This window comes from Choristoneura fumiferana, chromosome 14 (genome assembly GCF_025370935.1).
Source record: "Choristoneura fumiferana chromosome 14, NRCan_CFum_1, whole genome shotgun sequence".
Taxonomy (NCBI): domain Eukaryota; kingdom Metazoa; phylum Arthropoda; class Insecta; order Lepidoptera; family Tortricidae; genus Choristoneura; species Choristoneura fumiferana.
The window spans coordinates 5,986,975-6,008,586 of NC_133485.1; the positions used below are offsets into that span (position 1 = coordinate 5,986,975).

At 38.7% G+C, this 21,612-nt stretch overlaps 2 protein-coding genes across 2 annotated transcripts in view; one reads left to right on the forward strand and one right to left on the reverse strand.

Annotated features, from left to right (window-relative positions):
- LOC141434868 (alpha-N-acetylgalactosaminidase-like) overlaps positions 1-21,612 on the forward strand; it is a 544,783-nt gene that overhangs the window by 432,115 nt on the left and 91,056 nt on the right. The window lies entirely within an intron of this gene.
- LOC141434974 (adenylate cyclase type 10-like) overlaps positions 18-21,612 on the reverse strand; it is a 23,344-nt gene continuing 1,749 nt past the window's right edge. Inside the window, exons 2-28 of the mRNA XM_074097471.1 lie at positions 21,057-21,095; positions 20,905-20,979; positions 20,536-20,755; positions 19,529-19,722; positions 18,990-19,063; positions 18,677-18,834; positions 18,104-18,254; positions 17,719-17,820; positions 17,579-17,632; positions 15,852-15,944; positions 15,633-15,777; positions 15,391-15,531; positions 14,850-14,996; positions 14,405-14,508; positions 14,061-14,168; positions 10,639-10,798; positions 10,433-10,545; positions 10,166-10,341; positions 9,669-9,825; positions 8,788-8,922; positions 8,341-8,462; positions 7,501-7,700; positions 5,742-5,907; positions 5,328-5,475; positions 4,914-5,020; positions 3,207-3,345; positions 18-272 (exon numbers count right to left, since the gene is read on the reverse strand). Coding sequence (XP_073953572.1) covers positions 120-272; positions 3,207-3,345; positions 4,914-5,020; positions 5,328-5,475; positions 5,742-5,907; positions 7,501-7,700; positions 8,341-8,462; positions 8,788-8,922; positions 9,669-9,825; positions 10,166-10,341; positions 10,433-10,545; positions 10,639-10,798; positions 14,061-14,168; positions 14,405-14,508; positions 14,850-14,996; positions 15,391-15,531; positions 15,633-15,777; positions 15,852-15,944; positions 17,579-17,632; positions 17,719-17,820; positions 18,104-18,254; positions 18,677-18,834; positions 18,990-19,063; positions 19,529-19,722; positions 20,536-20,755; positions 20,905-20,979; positions 21,057-21,095 — 3,581 coding nt within the window. The 3' untranslated portion in view covers positions 18-119. The remainder of the gene's footprint in view (positions 273-3,206; positions 3,346-4,913; positions 5,021-5,327; positions 5,476-5,741; positions 5,908-7,500; positions 7,701-8,340; positions 8,463-8,787; positions 8,923-9,668; positions 9,826-10,165; positions 10,342-10,432; positions 10,546-10,638; positions 10,799-14,060; positions 14,169-14,404; positions 14,509-14,849; positions 14,997-15,390; positions 15,532-15,632; positions 15,778-15,851; positions 15,945-17,578; positions 17,633-17,718; positions 17,821-18,103; positions 18,255-18,676; positions 18,835-18,989; positions 19,064-19,528; positions 19,723-20,535; positions 20,756-20,904; positions 20,980-21,056; positions 21,096-21,612) is intronic.

The window sequence follows — 21,612 nt, forward strand, 5'->3', positions numbered from 1 at the left end:
TTTATTCTAATCTAAATATATCATTTCTGGTAGAGAATTAAACAAATTCATACTCATTCAGTCATAAGCTTTTAAGTTACTTCCTAAGGTAACTATAGATCTTCAAAAATGCGGTCGTATTATTTCTCGAAATCTCTCGGCAGAGGCAGGGTATAGGGTACAATCTGCTTTCCTTGAGCAGGGTTGAAATCTCTGTAATCCAACAAATTTTCGGGCTCTACGTGGTCAACCCAATAGTCTACCAGCGCAGGGTTCAGGATGCCTTTCCAATGCTGAAAAAGAAAAAAAAAACACATTAAACCCTAATAATAATATAAATTGGACGTCCACCAAAGAAATTGATGGATGACCTGGTTAGCCGCGGGTTCACGGTGGATGCAGACCACTTCCAACCGAAGCAAGTGGAGCTTTATGGAGGTCTACGTCCAACAGTGGCCGTCCTACGGCTGATATGATGATGATGATGATGATGAATAATATAAATAACCAGTAGGAGGGTGATTTTTGCATGTAGGTATGGTCACGTATCGTATAAGCGCAGCGTAAGAGAGTAGGTAGGAGGAAGGCAATTAAACTAGTTTTGGTTCTCTGATAATGGAAGCTTCACTATCTAGTCAGCTGATGAAATAGCTTCTTCGGAATAGGCGAGTACCTGCTTCCATCAATTTCTTCAGCTGCCTAAAGGTGGTGGTTAGGTGAGTGGTGGGGTGGGTAGTTAAAATTTCAAGACTGGAAATCGTAATTTGTACACAGCTGCAAAATCTATTTGAACTCTGCGACCTCTATATTTAGTCATTAAACGCCTCCTAAGGCCATATTTGTCAACGCGCGCGCTGTCAATCACACTTAAGAGTTCAACATCATCATTATCACACCTACATTACGTCCCGCTGCCGGGTATAGGCCTCCTCTTATAAAGAGAGGGCTTAAGATTGCCATTTCTAAAATCGGGCAACGAGCAAGAATCATGAAAACCCCTGGTTTTGAAGCGTAGAACCCGGACTTACTAATAGACTAATTAGTTGTCTTATAAACTTTGCGCGAGTGAAGTTTTAGTAACGTGGTTAGTGGATTTGTACCCCATGAAATCATATTTTTAACTCGGGAGACTACCATGGCAACAAGCTATATTAAAAAGTTGACTGGCCCATCTATCGCACGGGCGCTTGTGATCGCATTCGTCATTCCTTCCCTGATCTACCGTCGTCCTATGCTGAGTGACAAAAGGGAATGGCAAATATTTTTTACAACTGTTATTAAAACATTAGGGTTGAAAATAATAAGGGGAATAGTGAAACTACATATACTTAAATCCCCATGCGGACGCTCTACGGGCGCCCTTTAAATTACTACAGATCCGGGGATCTCCCGGAGGATGGCAACCCTAATAATCACGCTCATCTTTTTCATCCTTCGTCTTAAACCGTTTGATAGAAAGAAATGATTAATGCGATTGTAATTACGAGTGTGTTGTAAGTATAGTATGTTTTTGTTGATTAAAGGACAGCTAAGGTGGTGCGGACACCTTGTGCGTATGAAAGATAGTAGAATCCCTAAAGCCGTCTTTTACTCTCAATTAAAAGAAGGAAAGCGGACTCCGGGAGGCCAGTTCTTGCGTTACAGGGACGTCCTAAAGCGCCATCTTACCGCATGTAACATCCCATGCGAGAGTTGGGAAGATCTCGCGAAGCAGAGACTGGAATGGCGCAGCTCTGTAAATAAGGCTGTTGCAAATTTTGAGACGCATCGCTTGGAAGACCTGGATGCCAAGCGTCTTAATATAAAGACCCGCCCGAGACCTTGCTACACTTACACGTATAATGATAGTGGTCAATTACATTGCGCGCCCCGTAATCTAAGTTTGGCTTTGCCAGCCATATTCGGGCACATAATAAAAAAGCCTAAAGGTTCGCCTTTGTCGGACACGACATGGAGGACATCAGGTATAGATAGCTAACTTGCCCTAGATATCGTCTACTGAGAATTCGTTTATCGCTACACAGCGGGAATACAATTTTCCTGGCTAAAAATTATCTGTGCCCTACGTCTGCTGCTCTGCTACTTCGAGTCAGCTACGATCTTGTAACATGACTAAGATTTCGTTAATAATTATATTAAATGCGTGGGTCGTTTAAACACGTGATACGTTTTCCTAAAACGTAACGGTTATTGGCCTCTCCGTTCGAGCTCACGTTTAGGAGCCACGGATTTGTCCGAAACATGTCGAACATATCTAATAGTCGAGATACTCGAGCGACCCGCGTATCTTATTTTTAATAATTAAGTATGTCTGCGTGTCATGATGTTTTTTTATTAAAAAATACATCATTTTCAACAAAAGATGATCTAGATTTGCAAGGAACCACGCCATTACCTAAAGTATTAGTGGGCGGCGGGGCGGGTAATCTTATTTCTGAAGTATATAGAACAAAAAACGTCACGTGAGCGTGACAGGTCAGACGGTTCATTAACCTTAGGCCAATTCACTGCAAAAGTGCTTGCAGTCTGTTCAAGTTATCAAAGTATTTAGCCAACCGGAGGGGTCATGTGAACAAATGCGTAACTTACAGATGGGCACAATAAAACTTCCGCAAAGTAACACCTGAATCTATGTGGTGTTACCAGCTCTTAATGGCATTACCAACCTTTATAGCGTTCACATCTGTGACACATGCAGAATACGGGTGTGGGTCGTGCGCGGACCCGCGTCGGGAGTTTTACATGGCGGTACTTATGGTTCTCTATCGTTTGCCCGAATTTCATATGCCATATGCCATATTTTATGTCATATGCCATACATTAATTTATCGTTTCCCATAATTTTCATTTGCCATGAAGTAATTTATTTCTGAAATAGTATTTTCTTCAGAGTTGATATTAACCTAAACTAACCTAACCTACTGCATTCTATAAGATGACATTTTAAAAAATCCTGAAAACAGCACGGTTCTATATATTTTATGGCAAAAGTTGGTATTATGGCAAGTGAAATTCGGGCAAGTAAAGGCATACGCGGTACTAATCACAGAACAATAAAAAATCTTGTATCCCGCGCCCGCCGTCGGTGAACGTTTCTAGCGTGAGCATGTAGCGTATGAAATAGGTACCTTCCATAGCTAATAACGCCGTTTTTCTAGAAATAAGTAAGTACCAACAAAGAGACCAGTAAGTAGAGCTACAAACTTGTAACTTAAAGTTGAACTAACTTTACGCGTATGTTCCGCCCAGATTAGCATTGTTCCATGCGAGTACTGTTTGGCGAGATCGAAGGTTTTGTTCAAGTAGGAGAAGGCACGGAACTTTTTGCCTCGTATATAGTGATAATAGGCGTAGAGGAGAAAAAATCTGTAAAAACAAGTAAATAAGGTAGACACATTTTCTTACACATTTCAGGGATAAAGGTACCTAGTAGGTACAATATTTTTTGCCGGATTCGTGCAAATCATAAATAAATAGCGGGTGCCATCTATTTGGCATACTTTTTAATGTCCGAAACTGATTACGCATAACAGGTTTCGCATAATTTATTTACGCCGAATCTTAAACTTGCCGAAATTTAGTTCGGCATAATTCTGTATAAGCCGAATAATGGTTTACCCGAATTTATTTTAGCATAATATTAACATGGCCGAATTTTATTATGCATAATATTGTTTAGCATATATGTAATTCAGCCGAATTTTGATAGGCCGACATCCTGTCCAAATCTATGTCCGAAAATAAATTACCTAATTACTATTGATGACTACAAAAATAGGTTATTAAGGTTAAAATTGTATTTGTAATGGAACGAACAGCCACCAATAAAAGAGGCACGGGCATAAAGAAGGGGGACAGGGGGGGGGAAGCAAGGAGGCTCGGGGGGCAGAGCCTCCCGCATGTAAAAAACATACAATCCTACGAAGGTTTTTGAAAAAAAAATAAATATTTGATACTTGGACAGGCGAAACAGTAAAGAGGGACGGGGGTCGAAGCCCCCCGCAATAAAGAAAACTCCGTCGACTTCGCCTCAGAGTCGTTAAATTCATATAAATATTTGCTTTCCAGGCATAAAATGGGTGGTAACAATATTCAAAGTTAAAGTTACATTAAGTATGCGAAAGTAACTTTCTGCGTAACTAATTTATGCGTGAGTAATTTTCTGCCTAAACAATATTCGGAATTCACAAATTATGCGTAAAGCCCATTCGGCTTACATTGGTTATGCGTGAGAGAATTCTGCGTAAACTGTTATGCGATAACAGTTTCGGCATAAATAGGTACTATTATGCGTGAACAGATTATGAAAAATAGAATTATGATAAAAAAAATATGCGTAAACAAGGGAAACCGATAAATAGCAATTGCTTGCAACTTTATCTGCGTGTCGCGGGAACTTTTCACGTTTCCGGGATAGGTAATAAAATTCTGTTAATCTGGAATTGCTCATTTTGTTATATTATACTTAAATTAAACATTTTTTTTATCAGTTCATTAGTTCCAGAAATAACAAACAAATAAATAGCGAATAAATTATTCTTATTCAAATAAATAATAAATAAATATCACCGGACAATTCACACCAATTGACCTAGTCCCAAAGTAAACTTAGCAAAGCTTGTGTTATGGGTACTAAGCAACGGATAAATATGTATAATTATATAGATAGATACATATTTAAATACATATTAAACACCCAAGACCCGAGAACAAACATTCGTATTTTTAATACAAATATCTGCCCCGACACGGGAATCGAACCCGGGACCTCAAGCTTCGTAGTAAAGTTCTCTAACCACTAGGCCATCTGGACGTCAAATACACATCAATATAATACACATTAATACAGTCATACACACGAACAAATTTTACCTAGGTACCTCTTTACTAATATACACTTGCACACTAGATATATAATAATATAATATGCAAACCTCGGACGATACATCGGCACCATCTGTGAACTGTTATTCATGTCTTGAAAAAGATTTTTCACTGTTTTCTCCAGAATAACTATTTTCTTTATATTTCTGTTATCAATCTGCGAAACCACCAAGAATTATTAACCTTGATAAATTATTGCAATGCTTAATCAAATTCCGATTTCCGCAAAGGCGGATCCAGCTTTATGGCCCAGAGGCCAGGGGGCGCGGTGACATGGTCAAATTCTAGTCGTAACTTAATAAATTCTCCTGTTTGTCGCAGGAATACTAAACAATAATGGGTTTAGGAAAATATCTTCTGTTGTCTTAGACCCAGCCCGGGGCCCAGAAGGGGGTTATTAACCCCATAATCCCACCCCGCATCCGCCCATGGATTTCCGACAGGTATAAAACTTCTGTACTTACCTCTCGCACTAACATGATCAAAAGCCCCTCCACCAGTCTCACGAGCAATAGCAAATTAAATTCGTGCTCCTTGAAGTCCATGGTTGTTACTTGCTTAATCTTGTCTTCCCATAGTATCGTACGTTCCCAGGCGCCTATACGGATTGTCCTGAAATACAAGATAAGTACTGAGTACCCAATCATGCAAGACGGAGCCTAAGCAAATGAATATAAAATAGGTGACCTTAAAAAGACAGATACTTATGTAGACTGAGCCAGAGAGGCCATCAACCTACCTAAGTACCTACCTACACGGGCACCCAATAAGTTAAAGACAACCCGGAAGCTGAAGCTTGAAGCTGGTTGTGGGACATGTGGGATAAATAGACGCTTAAAAATTAATTATTCGTTAGTAGAATAAACTGGGAATCTTACATAAGCCACATGCTAACGAAGAAGTACCAGGCAGAATCCGGGTTCTTGGACCTCAGAATCGCGTCTCCCTTCTTTATGTAGAACTTCTCACAAGTCTGATAAGACTCTACGCAGAATCCCGTATCGAGAAGAATCACCATCGAGTAGAAATGATACCAAGTCATCGCTAGAAATCGGGCAGATGCACATAAGTCTTCCAGATTAATAGATTTCAGAATTATTTTAAAAGAGTGGATAACCGCATGCATAATCGTCATTCCACGCCACACATACGCTACGCTACACAAAAACTAATATCTAATTAGGTAATGATCAACTAGTAGGTATAATAAAATGCAATACGCATAGGTACCTATAAGTACCTACCTTGAAAAATTCTGTCAATCTACTAACTTAATTTTTTTTAGCATTAGAAAGAAGATAAGCTATCTTGATGTGTCTTTTATTGAAAAACACTTGAAAATAAGTCACTGAATATGTAACAATTAGCAAGGATATATGATCATTTACAGCTTTTGGTACTACCAAAAGTAACAGTTACTGTTTTTTAAAAACGTTTTTTAATAAAAAGATTCATCAAGATTGTTTACCCTTATTGTAATGTTAAAAAACCGGCCAAGAGCGTGTCGGACACGCCCAAAATAGGGTTCCGTAGCCAATACGAAAAAATTAAGTAATATCGTTTTAAGGATTTCGTATTTTATACGGAATCTTCCAAGTTTAGGAATATTTTATAAAAGCCTTACTTAAAAGCCTTAGGCTGTTATTTACTCATAAACTACTAATAATTCTCAAGCAAACTTAGCCGTTATAGTTATCCTTGAAAGTTTGATATACTTACTACCATCTTGAATTTTTTCTAATTTTTCTACCCACCAGTTTAGATTTTAGAGGGGGGGGGAAGCTTGATTTTAATGAAAATTTGCACCTTAAAGTTGAATATTTCGCAAACAAATGACTGGATCGAAATCGTCTTAGCAAACCCCTAATGTTTTTAAAATACCAATCCAACGATACACCACACTGGTTGGATGAGAAAAAAAATCACCCCCCTTTACATCTATGGGAGATACCCTAAAAAAAAATTTATTTGAATTTTTTTATTGTACTATTTTGTCTGCATAGTTTACATATATATTCGTGCAAAATTACAGCTTTCTAGCATTGATATAGTCCCTGAGCAAAGCCGCGGACGGACAGATAGACAGACAGACAGACATGGCGAAATTATAAGGGTTCCGTTTTTGCCATTTTGGCTTCCGGAACCCTAAAAAAGACGAAGCATAAATGTGCTGACGAAGAAACTCCAGAATAATCGAATCAAGTTCGTAAATACACAATCTTTGCGCACAATTTCATATAGGTACTTACTATTATAAACTTCTTTATTTAAAATTCACTCTACTTTACACTTGCACTCTACTTTACATAATAGTAGTCGCGATCAATTATTAACGAAAGCCATTAAATTAATTTTGACTATGAAACTACCGTGAGACTCACTCATATTAAATAGTAACGGATAACTCACGTCTTAAACCGAGTTTAGCTCGACATGTTTCGGGCGAGTGTGTGCGTGTTGCGGCTGCCGCCGAGTCGCGTGCTCCTGAGAAGAAGGGCTACGAAATAGCCCGAAACATGTCGAGCTAAACTCGGTTTAAGACGTGAGTTATCCGTTACAATACCATTAAATTAAATTTAAGAAGAATAATACAAGGCAAAAGTAATAAGCACAATTAGGTACGGTACGAGTACATACAGCTTAAATCATAATGGTCAGTCAGGTAGAAGAACTCCCTCATCAACACCACCATGTCAGCGATGCGAAGATCAGTGAGCAGCATTTTTAGCATCCAGAGGATCAGGAGATGTCGTGTGTTTAATTCTGTTTGGTTTGTAATCATGTGCATAACAGACAATCCAAATTCTAGGCTTTCGTTTTTTTTGCCATATTCGACGCTGCAATGAAAATCATAGCTGAACTCATACAAGCTAAACCAGGTCTATTGCGTAGCGTTCCTGTCACTCGCAATCACAATCAAATGACAGTTTTCGCATATAAAAACAAAAACTGTCATTTGATTGTGATCGCGGCGGTTTGACATGAATAGCAGCGCAACTCTTTATGCGAGACAGTTACGTTGGCGAGCTGGATGGAAGTCCACACATAATGTCAGATTAGAAGAAATAAGTAGCTGGTACTTCAATATAGGTACTTTTTTAAATACATCATCTATCTATCATCCTACAAAGTATACGATGATGCTAGCGCCAGCTCTTGCCCTTGATTAAGGTAGAGCGACAGCGAGATTGTCTACATGCTTCTGAGCTTCTCAAAAGGCGCCATCAAACAAAAATTTGTTTTGCACTGGAAACTGGAAAGTGGCGCCCCTTGCCATGCCATCTGGCACCTAGAGCCACCGCTGCTCTTCCTCTACCCCTAGGCTAGCACTGGGTGAATAGCTACTAGTACATTGCGCCGTAGCGGCATTATTGCAATCCACCGCGACAGTTTCAAGAAGAAAAGTTCCGTGCTTCCGAAAGTGCCCGCGAACCACTTTCTACAAAAATATGCATATTATATTGTGGCAATACTAACTAAAAAAGAAATAGACTGGTGTAGAGAAAGCAGACCGAGCGAACTTCTGTGGTGTCCAGCTGTCCCCGTTTGCGATGGCATAGCTCCATTGCTCTCTTCTCCAGCCTCAAACATTTTGAGAACTACAAAACATAATTTGAGTAAAACATATGTTTATAGAAACTCGAAAGGAAATTTGTTACCTACATATTTTTCTACATTTGAAAATAACGATTCTCTAAAATACTCTAAATCATCGATGGGCAACTCTTGTTCAGTCAGATTTTAAGGAATACGGATTTAAAAAAAAAAAAACTTACCAAGGGTGGGGACGAAGTTACGAGTACCAACCAACTCACTTACATTTCATCGGCAATATTGCAAAAGTCTTTTACTCAAACTTATTTCGGTATTAATAACATTAAAAGCGAGATATTAAGAGTAGAAATTTAATTTCTACAATCTTACTTTTTGTGTCTTGCGATATAATGTGATCATATTTCCAAAGGCTTCACAGAGAAGTTTGAAGTTTGCGCCACTTCGCAAAGCGTAGTCAAATGCCCATTTTGCTGCTAAAGACGCATTCGTATCGTCTTTGCATTCCTTTAAAAAAATCAAGTTAGGTACCTTATATAAAAAACCGGCCAAGAGCGTGTCGGACACGCCCAAAATAGGGTTCCGTAGCCATTACAAAAAAATTAAGTACTATTTTTCTGAGGATTTCGTATTTTATACGGAATCTTCCAAGTTTAGGTATATTTTATACCTTAGGTTGCTATTTACTTATAAACTACGAATAACTCTCAAGCAAACTTAGCCGTTATAGTTTTCCTTGAAATTTTGATATACTTACTACCATCCTGAATTTTTTCAAATTTTTTCACCCACCGGTTTAGATTTTAGAGAGGGGGACGCTCGGTTTTAATGAAAATTTGCACTTTAAAGATGAATATTTCGCAAACACATCATTGAATCGAAAAATCGTCTCAGCAAACCCCTAATGGTTTTAAAAGACCTATCCAACGATACCACACACAATAGGGTTCGATGAGAAAAAAAAATCACCCCCACTTTACGTCTATGGGAGGTACCCTAAAAAAATATTTTTGAATTTTTTAATGTACCATTTGGTCGGCATAGTTTACATATGTATCCGTGCAAAATTACAGCTTTCTAGCATTGATAGTCCCTGAGCAAAGCCGCGGACGGACGGACAGGACAGACATGGCGAAACTATAAGGGTTCCGTTTTTGCCATTTTGGCTCCGGAACCCTAAAAACAGCTACAAAAAAATAGTAATTAAGACTAGACATAGCTACGGAAGTAGAAATAAACAAAACACAACTAACACAGAACATCTTGTAAAGACGGTTCAGAGTTTCAGCGACTTCTTCGTAGTAAAGTCCAGCTAGTCCGCTTTCAGTGGCTTCGTAACGCTGAGGGGCGACGTATAGGAGCATCACTTGACGCATGGACAATTGCGCGTTATAAAGTTTCATCGAGAATCTAAAATGTTACCAAGAATCGCAAGTTAACTCGTGGACAAACATGATTTTGATAGAACGGAGTGAACTATTTTGCAACAAAACCCCTTGAATTCACTCTGAAAATAGGTACCTACTATTAAAACAAGTGACGCTGAAAATACGAGGATGATTGATTGCCGATTGATTTTTAATTACAAATACGGAAACAGCACATGGCTGAAGCGAATAACTGCTGCAGTTGGAATACAGACTAGCCTACAGATTGCACTGTGCATTGGGTATCTAAAGTTTTCTAGGGGTAGGTGTGGGTTCAAATGAATTGTGGATACATTAAAGTTAATTATTTGCTTAATATTTACTTTGTCGTAGGAAACGGGTCACTGTATAGCTCTAAGGCATGGAGCAAATGTTTCCGAGCCTCTGTCATATCACCAGACTCCAGCATGCAAGCGCCTCGCAGCGACAAGATACGCCCTAAGCGGTAATTTTTGAACCAACTGATCTTGCAAGCGAGTTTGGTGCAGTACTTTTCACTCTGTGAATAAATGAGAAACCTTTATTGAGATACCTTGTAGAAACGGATCAATTGACGCCATTAAAATCTTACCTGTAATAAAGATTCTTACCCTTGCGATAGCTTCTACTTCGAACAGCAACCTGATCGCTTGCGGTATATTGTTATTCATAACACAAAGTTCTGCGTACTCCAAATATGCTTCGAATAATTTTTCATACTCTCCTATTATAGTTGGAAATATTTAAGTCGGCAGGTATTTCAAAAATTGATGTCACAAGGCCATGGGATGCTCAATGAACGAGAAAGGAACGTTACCTGCTCCGCGGCAGTGGTCAATGAACTGACAGTATACAGACAGTAGGATCGAAAGGCATTCACAACTGGCCATCTCCAGCGACGAAAACGATCGGACATGCTTCTCTTTGCGGTACATCGCTGCTGATTGTCGCAGACGTATGATTTCTAGACATAGAAACATTAATCAATCGTTATAAGTACAATACAAACTGCGCGGTGTATCAGCTCGTTAGCGTAGGCATGAGTCCCCTTTCTTTCCTTTATCCTTTTTTTGTCATCGCCATAAGCCATATGTAAAGTAAAACTAAAACATCTTTTTGAAACTTTCAAATTATATTGCTTATGTTTAGGAAAAATAGAGGAAAAAATCTCCGGCTTTTCCTACTAGTTTTTCACTGTGTACTTTACAAAGGCCATCAGTGTCCAATTATAATTATTTCTTATATGTCCTTCCCAAAGGAAGGATGTAGGCACGAGGCTAAGCAAATGTCAACTTTTCTTTATTGATTTCAAATTCTGCTAATCATAGGCTACCTAGCTTCCAATATTTCTATGCAGTTGCATACATCCTCACACTAAGATCTTCACGATTAAAATTTTTGTATATCGATTAGGGATGGGCCGAATATTCGTTTTATATTCGGTATTGTATGAGTTGAGTGTTAAATGTCAATGTGTTATTTTTAACCGACTTCGAAAAAGGAGGAGGTTCTCAATTCGTGTATGTTTTTTTTATGTTTGTTACGCGATAACTCCGCCAATTGTTGGCTGAATTTCAATTTTTAGTTCTAAAGGACATACTTTCAGGTGATTGAAACCAAGTAATGGATCATTGATGAGCAACTTAGTAAGTCGTAGGTACCTGTTCAAAGATAAAGCTAGCTTGCTTAATGTTCGTTTTGAATCGGACGGAACCAAAGAAAGATCAATTTTATTTTAACTGGAACCCTGAAAAAAAACCCTCGTAGTTATAAGTTTACGCTATGTGTGTCTGTGTTATGTATGTCTGTCTGTCTGTCTGTGGCAGCGTATTTTAAACGGATGGCCGATTTTGAACGCGGTTTTTTTATTTATTTGAAGGCAGGTTTTCTAGCAATGGTTATTAGACAGTTTTAAAAATCGGTTTCAGCCGTTTTGCAGGTATTGAACTTTGAAGTGACAAGTCGGGGGTTTTTTAAACGTGGTTTAGGTTATCAGTTTATCTTCAGAGAAATTTAACAAACCCCGAGCAGTTTGCCCCCGGTTAATATTTTAACATTTTGGTTGTACTGTCTTAAGTATAGATATCTGAAACCTAACAAAAACTTCACATGCCAGTACTGGTATTCTGAGCTGTCATAGGTGATGACAATTTGCTATCCCGCCCCATGGGTCTCTGTGCTAGTGCTCTTATCGCTTGACATGTGTTTTTAAAGATAATTCACTTTGTTTGATTAAGACCCAGTGAACATGAATAGATATTTTTCTACCTTGACAAGTTTGTATTTAACACGCAGTACAACCTGTCGAAGCGGCATCTGTGATCTTTTTTTTTGATAATGCGGCAACATTGTGACTGCGGGATTCAAAATAAACTAGTGTAACATACGAAATTGCAAAGTAAAGGTAAGTATCTTATCTTTTTACTTTTACTAATATTATAAATGCGAAAGTATAACTCTGTCTGCTACCACTTCTGCTTGAAATCGATGGACCGATTTAGATTAAATAAGTAGGTATTCTGATAGTTTGAGACCAGGATCACAGGACCGTTTTTATCCTTGGAAAATTGAAGTCCCAACGGGATAGTAATTAACAAATTGTTTCGGTAACAGGGTTCACCAGAGCAACAACTAGTATCATCAATATTATTTTCCAGTTATTCCTTGTCAGAATCAGTGTAGTAGGTATACTACATGTTATATATTCCATTCGCACCCTCATCCTTCCCTATCTTCTATTTTTTGTTCTGGCTACAGAACCTAATTGTCTATCAAAATTGTACTTTACATATCCCATGACCAAATATTTTTTATTTTAAATTTGACATTTATGTAACGGCCCTGTCGGAGCGGGCCTCTCTGCTCTTTTTTTTTGATAATGCGGCAATTGCTGACTGCCGGGATTCAAATCTAACGAGTGTCATACGAACACGTATAGGTAGTATCTTATCCTTAGGTACTACTAATATTAAGCGAAAGTATAACTCTGCTACACTTCTTGCTTAAACCGATGCACCGATTTAGATTAAATAAGTATGTTTGTGATAGTATCAGACTACACAGACCGTTTTTATCCTGGAAAATTGCACAGCGGGAAGTAATTAACAAATTCTTCGCAGACAGGGACGGCAACACTAGTATCATCAATATATTTTCCAGTTATTCCTTGTCAGAATCAGTGTGTATACTACATGTATGTTCCATTCGCACCTTTCATCCTTTCCCTATCTTAATGTGTAGCTGGCTAGCAGACCTAAATTACCTACCTACAAAATCGTCACTTTACATATCACCATACCAAATTTTTGTTATTTCAAATTCCGACATTTGCAAACGGCTTTTTTTTGGTATAGGGGAAAACGAGCAGGCGGATCGCCTGATGGTAAGCGATGGCTTTGTTTAAGCAGTATTAAACCTGATCATTAGATATGTTTATTCGGTATTAAAACAACTGTCTCAACACGTTCAGTTCATTGTTCTCGTAAGTCATAGCTTAAATAAGGCAATTGGGACGATGAACTTATGAACACGAAAATGTCAATTACTTAAGTAAGTACAATTCAAATTTTACAAAATGTTAATAAACGAAAAGGTGCGACACGTATTACTTACATACCTTTACTTGCCTGAATTTCACTTATCTAAATGATATGTTATGTAAGACAAATTGAACAGATAGCACTAGAGTTTCTTAGGCCGTATTAGCAATTATTGTCTTGGCCTGGAAGTAGGCAATATTGATGGCTTAAAATGACTGTATCCTAACACGAATTGCGAGTTTAGCTGCTATACTATTCCAGAAACACTAATAAAGCTTTTCTCAAAAATGGTGAATAATTCTGAAATAGAATAAACTTTTTCTCAAAATATTATAACATTTAATTTTATTCCAATATTTTTCTTATGCTTTCCCGCCTTTTTTTCATTAAAAATAAACTGCAGGTGTAGTTTTCCACCGGAAATACCACAAGCTGAGACCCAAGAGAGAAGCAAGGCAAGACCCAATAAAAAAAGTCCAGAGTTCCAACGAAATCTCTGATACCGGCCATTAGACTTGGCTGTATACGACTTGTGCCAACATTTTATTTCTTAACTTTTTGGTAGTTTTTATTATTGCTTAGCGCGCCTGCAATCTTTTTAACTTTTTAATTTTTCGCTGACCATAAACTGCACTTCACCTTCTGATATGTAAAGAATAATGTCAACTTTTACGGACATTTTTGAGAAAAAAAATCTTACATCATCGCAGCGCTCTCCGAGCAACCTGGTGAAGCACCCGGCCCCACAAGCGATGCAGCGGAGCGTATACCGCTCTAGGTACAACAGCGCTCGCGCATGCATTTCATGCTACATAAAAATCAATATCAAAAACACATTCTCAAAAATAATAAAAAGAAATATTATAATCAAATACCTAATGTAATTTAGAATCGTACTATTAAGACTTTCCCTTTTACCGTTTTCTTGCGGCTCTTACTCGTACTAAGTAACTTTTTCAACGTTTCCGAACCCAGGATTCTACACGAGCTGCGATAAAATAAAGATGTAATATTTGATAACTAAAAACTTATCAAAAATATAACCTTTTGACTGTCCGTCAGCAAATCATAAGTGGTGCTTCTGAACAAGGGATACTTGAACTTCATGTAACCGCAAAACGCATACGCAGGGAGATCACGGCAGTCGGCTGAAAATTTTAGCGTTTTCTGACAGTCTTAAACGTAACATCAGATTCCGGGAGTCCGTTTAGCATTTCCAGACAGTTTTGAACCCACTTTGGGATATGAAATTTATAATGAAAAAAGGTGCCACCGCCACCTTCGTACGTGATTCAGCTTCTCCGTCTTCAGTCGGTGTCAGAGACATAATTTACTCTTTATAGTTACCTTATCTTTATCACTTCATGTTTAAACTTTTGAATAAAACTGTCAAAAGGCTAACACTGGCAAGGCATAAGTACCTACAGTGGATAGATATCTTAAATGTAATATCATTTTTTCTGAATTGAATATCTTAATTGTTCCTAACGTAAGTGTCGCACTCCCAAGCATGCGCAGTAAGGCGGCTTGATGGCAACCGGCGCAGGGGCAGGGTGCACCAGCACCATTGAACCATCTCGAGTGAAATCTCCTCCTTCACACTCCAAAACCCGAATCAAGAACAACTTCGCCACAGCTAGAACATTGAACACGAACACCGTTTGAGTTAATTAGATGAAGGATGGGATGTTTCATGAAAACATTATCAAATGCGAAACTGTTCTAAACTTTGTTGAAAAGATGATCGATGGCAAGCATGTGGCGCTGGCGAGTGATCGTTCAGCAATAAGTAAACCTACGCTTACGGAAATTATTTAATTGCTAAAGTGTAAAGCAATACGACATACCAGATACTTACCACATATGAGAAAGAAAATAAAATTATTTCCACTGTTCTAAGTAGGTAAATGAGACAAAATATGTCACCTCTCTTTCTAATCTCATACTTTACCGTGTAACAAAAATTTGTGGTGAAAACCATCGTGATTCCAAATAGGTATGTTAGACAATGAAGTTTCTGGATCACCAACCTTGTGCAACTTTTCGAGGAGAATCACTCTTTAGAACATGTTGCAGCATTCGACGAGAAAACACATCGCCAAGTACAGAACTGCATTTTAAAAGCATTTTTTCAAATGGTGTTAATGAATCGTAGGTCTTCAATATTACAGCTATAAAATTGCAATTTAAAGATTCACTTTTAATTCAATATGTCATGTCTTTGTTACCATTACCAAGACACGTAGTGCACATTTATACTTGTGTATATTACCATCCATAGTCATGTCAACTTTCATGTCTTCGAAATTATATGAATCAGCCAGTACTGCCATTTGAATATTATCAGTACTAGGCCCTGGTGGTCTATTTTCGATTTTATGCAGAGGATCGCCCAGACTCACATTGCTTTCCTGAAGCTACATAGACAATAATTGGATTTTAAAAACCGTTATTCTTAAAATAACGAATAGCAGATATTGAATTGCTTCACCTTAAAGCAGGATTCCATCCAATCTTTCAGGTTATCGTATTCAATTGGTTGGTCCACATTTAATAACGAAGGGGGAGGCATCACAGCGCCAGCCTGTAGGGCTTCCGGTTGTGTCACAGTCACGACGCTTAGAGCCCCTCTCTGAACCAGGGATATTACGAAGTTTTGAATCCATCCGGGCATGCCGTCACTTGCGCTTTGTATAACCCTGAACAATCCACAAATACCAAAAAATATATATTCCGACTCAGTATAGCCCAGAGGGTCCTAAATTTTTTTCTCGTAGATCACTCAAAGTTTTACTGTTTCCGGTGGACCGGTGGTGTTCTACTATATTCCCAAAACTCCTAAAAACCCCATTTTTTTACGCCATCGTGGACCCCTGGCTGGCCTTCCGTAGTGCACCCCTGCGGGTCCACCTAAACCACTCCGGAAACCACTACCTATTGTAGAAAATGTAATAACTTCCCGAGCAACACATATCAACCATCTTGCATCTTAGATGAATGTTAAGCTCAAATGGTTAAAAACTTTCTAATATATGGAAAATCCTTACTTTTCCAGGTCAGCTGGGATGGCCTGGACATCCAATAGCTGGCAAGCTAGAGCCGCGTGATACCATCGTTCGATCCCTCCTAATCGAATCTTGAGCAGCATGTTGTTCGATAAACATTTGTATGCCGTTTCTATATATATATATAGAAGCATTTAATTATGAATTAGGGACTCGCTGTAATACCTACTTAAAAAATTGTGATGTTCAATAAAAAAATATTTGTATACTCGTAGTATTGTATACTTAGAACTGTCCTGCCTGCCATGGTCACCACTCACCACAGATCTCATTTTATGCTGAACAAACGTACCTAATTCATGACGAATGGACAGATAAATACATTTACTTCAAAACTAAAAAAAAAACATCATCATCATGTCAGCCAAAAGACGTCCACTGCTGGACATAGGCTCTCTTCTCAGACCGGTCTTGTGCTTTCCGCATCCAACGAGATCCCGCGATCTTAACCAGGTCGTCGCTCCATCTTTTTGGAGGCCTACCGATAGCTCGTCTCCCGGTCCGCGGACCAAATAATTAACAGCAATTAAGGAAAAGATAGCAATTCTCAGGCGCTATCTCGCAATGAAGCGTCTTAGAGGATGATGATGGAGAAAATGAAAATTCTAACTGATAGTAAAATACATTTACTTGAAAGTTATTTTTACCCACCAGATAAAGACGAATCATCGCAAATAGTCATAACGACAAAAATTGACTTCCCCTCCATGAGAATCAATAGGAGCCGCCATGATTCGTCATCAGCGAATAACGCTTCTTCTATCACCACGATGCTCAACGAACTTAAAGTCTAGAAACACACACATCCTTGGCAAAGGGACTTAACTTTAAGGAATAATGATAATATTTATAAAAGCAAGGAGATTGGTTGAGAATTGAGAACTAACATTTGTGAATATTTCACGCAGTACCGATTTCGTGCTCTGCTCGGCAATTATATCATCAGAGAATTCAAATTTTGCGGGTAAAGGAATTTGGCATCCAAATACAGTATTAATCGCAAAAATCTGAACTGGAGATAGCCGTTTCATGTCCACGCTGAAACACCACAATGCTTATGCTTAGCATAATAAGGACCGAAATTAAAACACAATTTCAACTCTCAATACCTGGCTCTAATTTTATTTTCACACCTCCGTTGAGCTCCGAATACATCTGATCCCGCTAAAGCGGCTGTCATAATTTGGCGGAACATCCCATAGGGCGACTATATAAGTACAAAAAAAATTAAGTACCTACTTAGCTATTTTATATGACACCGTCTTAAGAAAAGTTACGTAAAGAATGATTTACCTTGCCAGCTTGGGTCAGACGGATTCTATAGACTTGAATACATTTTGGTGTTACAGCTATACACTCTTCCACAAGTCTCGTCTTACCTACTGCATCAGGGCCCTGAATGTAAACAATAAATAGGTATAAAAAGACAAGAAACAATTTCAATAAAAAAACATTAAGATTGCGGGCCATTGACATCGAGAAAAATTCATTGTCATTAGTTTTTATATCGATCAATAATAACACGTCCACAGTCACCATTAAAAATGATTTGACAAAGTCACACATCCAAGTGTGCTTCTACTTTGGGGAAAAAAAGATGCATGACCCCACAACGGGGGCACCCGGATAGAGGTGTTTAAATAAATAAATAATAATAAATAATAAACTGGCAACTCACGAGGAAAACAACTCCATAAACATGGTCCCGGTATCTCGTGAATTTCTGATGCTGCTGCTTGAGGGCATTAAGAAGAGTCATCTTGTATTTGCGTATTTCTGCATTGCGGCCAAGAATTGGATGACGCCAACAGCTCGACCTTTGTGGCCACCTATAATATTATCAGGACGGACAAAGTTTCATATTATTTGCGGCAAGTTTGGGAAATTGCACGAAATTAAAAATACCCTTCAAAAAGAGAGGCAGGATAGTGATTACGTACTATTGATTTACGAACAAACTATTCGTTTCGAGAGTCAACAACGCATACCTATATTTGCTAGTTTGATTGAACTCTTTCTGCGTCATTATCACGTCTCAGATCAAATGGAACTCTACCTAACTCAGGGACAGGGCACACTAGGAGGTATGGCCAAACTCAAATATTTTTATGTAGTCACGTCCTCTGTATTCTTTTTAGCATTTCAAGGGAATAGGGGTGGCAATCTTTCATAGAGATACCTAGGGCAGCCACGATATTCGATATCGACTCATATCCCTTACTTTTCTTTAGCACTTGAAGTAAGTACTAACATTAATTTGTTAAATTCATAAACAGGTCCGGGCTTGAGGATGCCCTTCAATGGTTTGGGTTCCAACAGCCGGAAGAACTCCTGATCAAGTTTGCTTCTCAAAAATGTTTCTTTGTCGCAAGTGATCTTGCTTGGGTAAACCATCATTAAACGTGCAGCCTGAAAATTCATAATGGATCTATATTTTCTGAAGACAATATGAACATGGGACAACCTAACAAGATGTCATTCTTGTGACGATATAATTTTCATTTGAGGAACGACCAATACTCTTAGTTAATACTACCATCTCTTTATGTATATTAATATATTACCTTATTAACAGCTGATCCTATGACCGTGTACTCACGACGAAGAACATGACCGACCACCCCACAATAAGTAGTTCCTGTCGAAATAAATATATATATTTTTTTTAATAGTGATTGTTTGTTGTGATAGTTGTCACGGAATTTTGTTATTTACTGATGCCATTATTGTTCTGGAAAAAAAAGCAATGTAACAAGGACTTGGTGGGTAAGGCCAGAACGTGGTTCAACTTTCGTATCTTGTGCGCTTCCAACTCCAAGATCAAAGAATAGTCCATGAAATAAAAATGACCTTGCTGCGAAGAAAGACTCCACTTATTGGCCGTAATAGAGTGGCTGCATTTAAACCGCAACGTAACCGCAGCTGCCTACCGCACACACATTTCCATCGCAGGTAGGATGCAGTTTATTTGCAGTTTTGCCGACTGCAATAGAACTGGAGGAATAGAAAATGTATGGGCAATCGGCAGATGGCTTTTACATTGCAGTTTGAATACAGTCTTCTACAATGATCCTTAGGGATAATTGTAAGTTGCTTTGATTACCAGATGTTAGCCCAATTGAGACTGAGATGATATTGGGATCATTCAGGCTCTCCTTGAGTGTAAGAGCACACAGTAAAGCCTTTTGCGCTTCGTCTTCGTGCTTCAGTCCGCGAAGCCCGAACACCACGAGGAACATCATGTCTTTGTCGAACATCGACACCTTGTTAACGAGGCCGCCAGACGAGGATGATACACTGTAAATTGCGATTTACACTTAGTAATCTGGACAAAATTCATCCTCTTAGGAAGCTAGATAGCTAGGAAGCTAAGTACATTGCCTAAAACATTCTACAGATATGATATTTTTATGCCAAACGGATAATACCTAAGCCGTCGCCGATTTAATTCATTGGATTGTGGCAGCGGAGAAGCATGATAAAACACATTTTTCTGTAAGTAAGTTATGTTTTGAAAACCTGAATCAATCAATTATCACATTGTTATCAGCACACAAAACGTAGGAAAGAAAAATTTTAAAAAATGGACCTAGAACGACTCGCATTCGCGCATCGAGGATTCCGTACAAATTTTTAGGTAGGTTAGTACTAAAAGTATCCAGTGTTAGCGTTAGCATAGCCTAACCATACTGGACCGATTCAGTTGAAATTTGGTACACATAGCCACCATCTTAGTATCTTAGTAGTACCATCTTGCTCGCTAATCCTGCCGTGAAGCAGCAGTGCTTGCACTGTTGTGTTTCGGCGTGGAGAGTAAGACAGCCGGTGAAATTACTGGCACTTGAGGTATCCCATCTCAGCCCTCTAGGTTGACAACGCATCTGCAAAACCCCTGGTGTTGCAGATGTTTATGGGCGGTGGTGATCTCTTACCATCAGGAGACCCACTTGCTCGTTTGCCATCCAGTCGAATAAAATAAAAAAAAAAAAAAACAGGTACATACATTATGTGAGTCGGTGACCTAAAGACTGAGTTGAAGCTAGACATATTATCTGACTAATAAATCCGGAACGTTATACCAAAATTGATAGAAAAAAATAGTATTTAGACCTGCAGACGATTTTGTAAGCAGTATCGACAATGTGTATAAGAAGTTCTTCAGAAACTGATTTCGTAATGATATTAAGGAATACGATGACGACACGGCGGACTTCGGCCAGGAATTCCATGGGCTCGTCATTGTCCACTGCCCGCAGCACAGGCTTTACCATGAACTGACGCAGAGTGGGCCACCAAGTGCTTCGAATTGCTGATACTACCGCTGGACGCACTGAGAAACGGATATGAAATTAATCACGGCAGGATTGATACCTGATTTGTACATGGTCATATCCAGAGGAGGCAGGGGAGTGCAGCTAATGCCCCAGCCCCGCCATGCACGGGGGATCTGATCTAAAAAAAACTTGCAAAAATTCTTACGCGAAAATTCTCTGAAGAAGTTCCGTTCGTGCTCTGTGCGCGGCGACAACCTTTTGAAATTTAACGACTCTGAATCTGAAATTAAAAAAAAAAATGAGAATTGAATTTGAAGAGATAAGTACCTTTTAAGAATGAATATCAGTGAAACAAACCTCTATCCACGCCCAAAGTAAATTCTATTTTTCTCAACTCTCTTCACGCGGCTCCAACTCCTAAAACCTAGATGACAAAGATAATAAGAAATTACTTGATAAACTTGAAAAATAAGACGTCTAATGTTATTTAGCGCCTTACCTACGCTTGCAAATCTTGCAATAGTATAGGGTAGTAGACTGAGAAGTGGCAGGATTTTTAAAACGATCATGGAAATGGTTAGATTCACTTTTATGGGTTGTAGAGTGGTCTACTGATGTGAATAATTTGGTCTGCCTGCTCTCAGTTGCAACTTTGAGGTATAGCGCATAAAAGAGGCTTCGTTGTTGCGAAAAAAATACGATAACAGAAATGGTCAGTTTTAGTCTTTTCGTCATACTGTGTGGATTTGTACCCCTGTGCTGCCGTAGAGGACGTCGGTGATTATCAATCGCCTTTCTAAGGACTCCATCATTCTCATCAAACAAATCCTCGTGTTTTCGGACTTTCAGACCTAAGGTAACTTGCTGTGTCTAAAGTAACAGTAGATAGAGTCCCCAATCAGGCGTCAACATC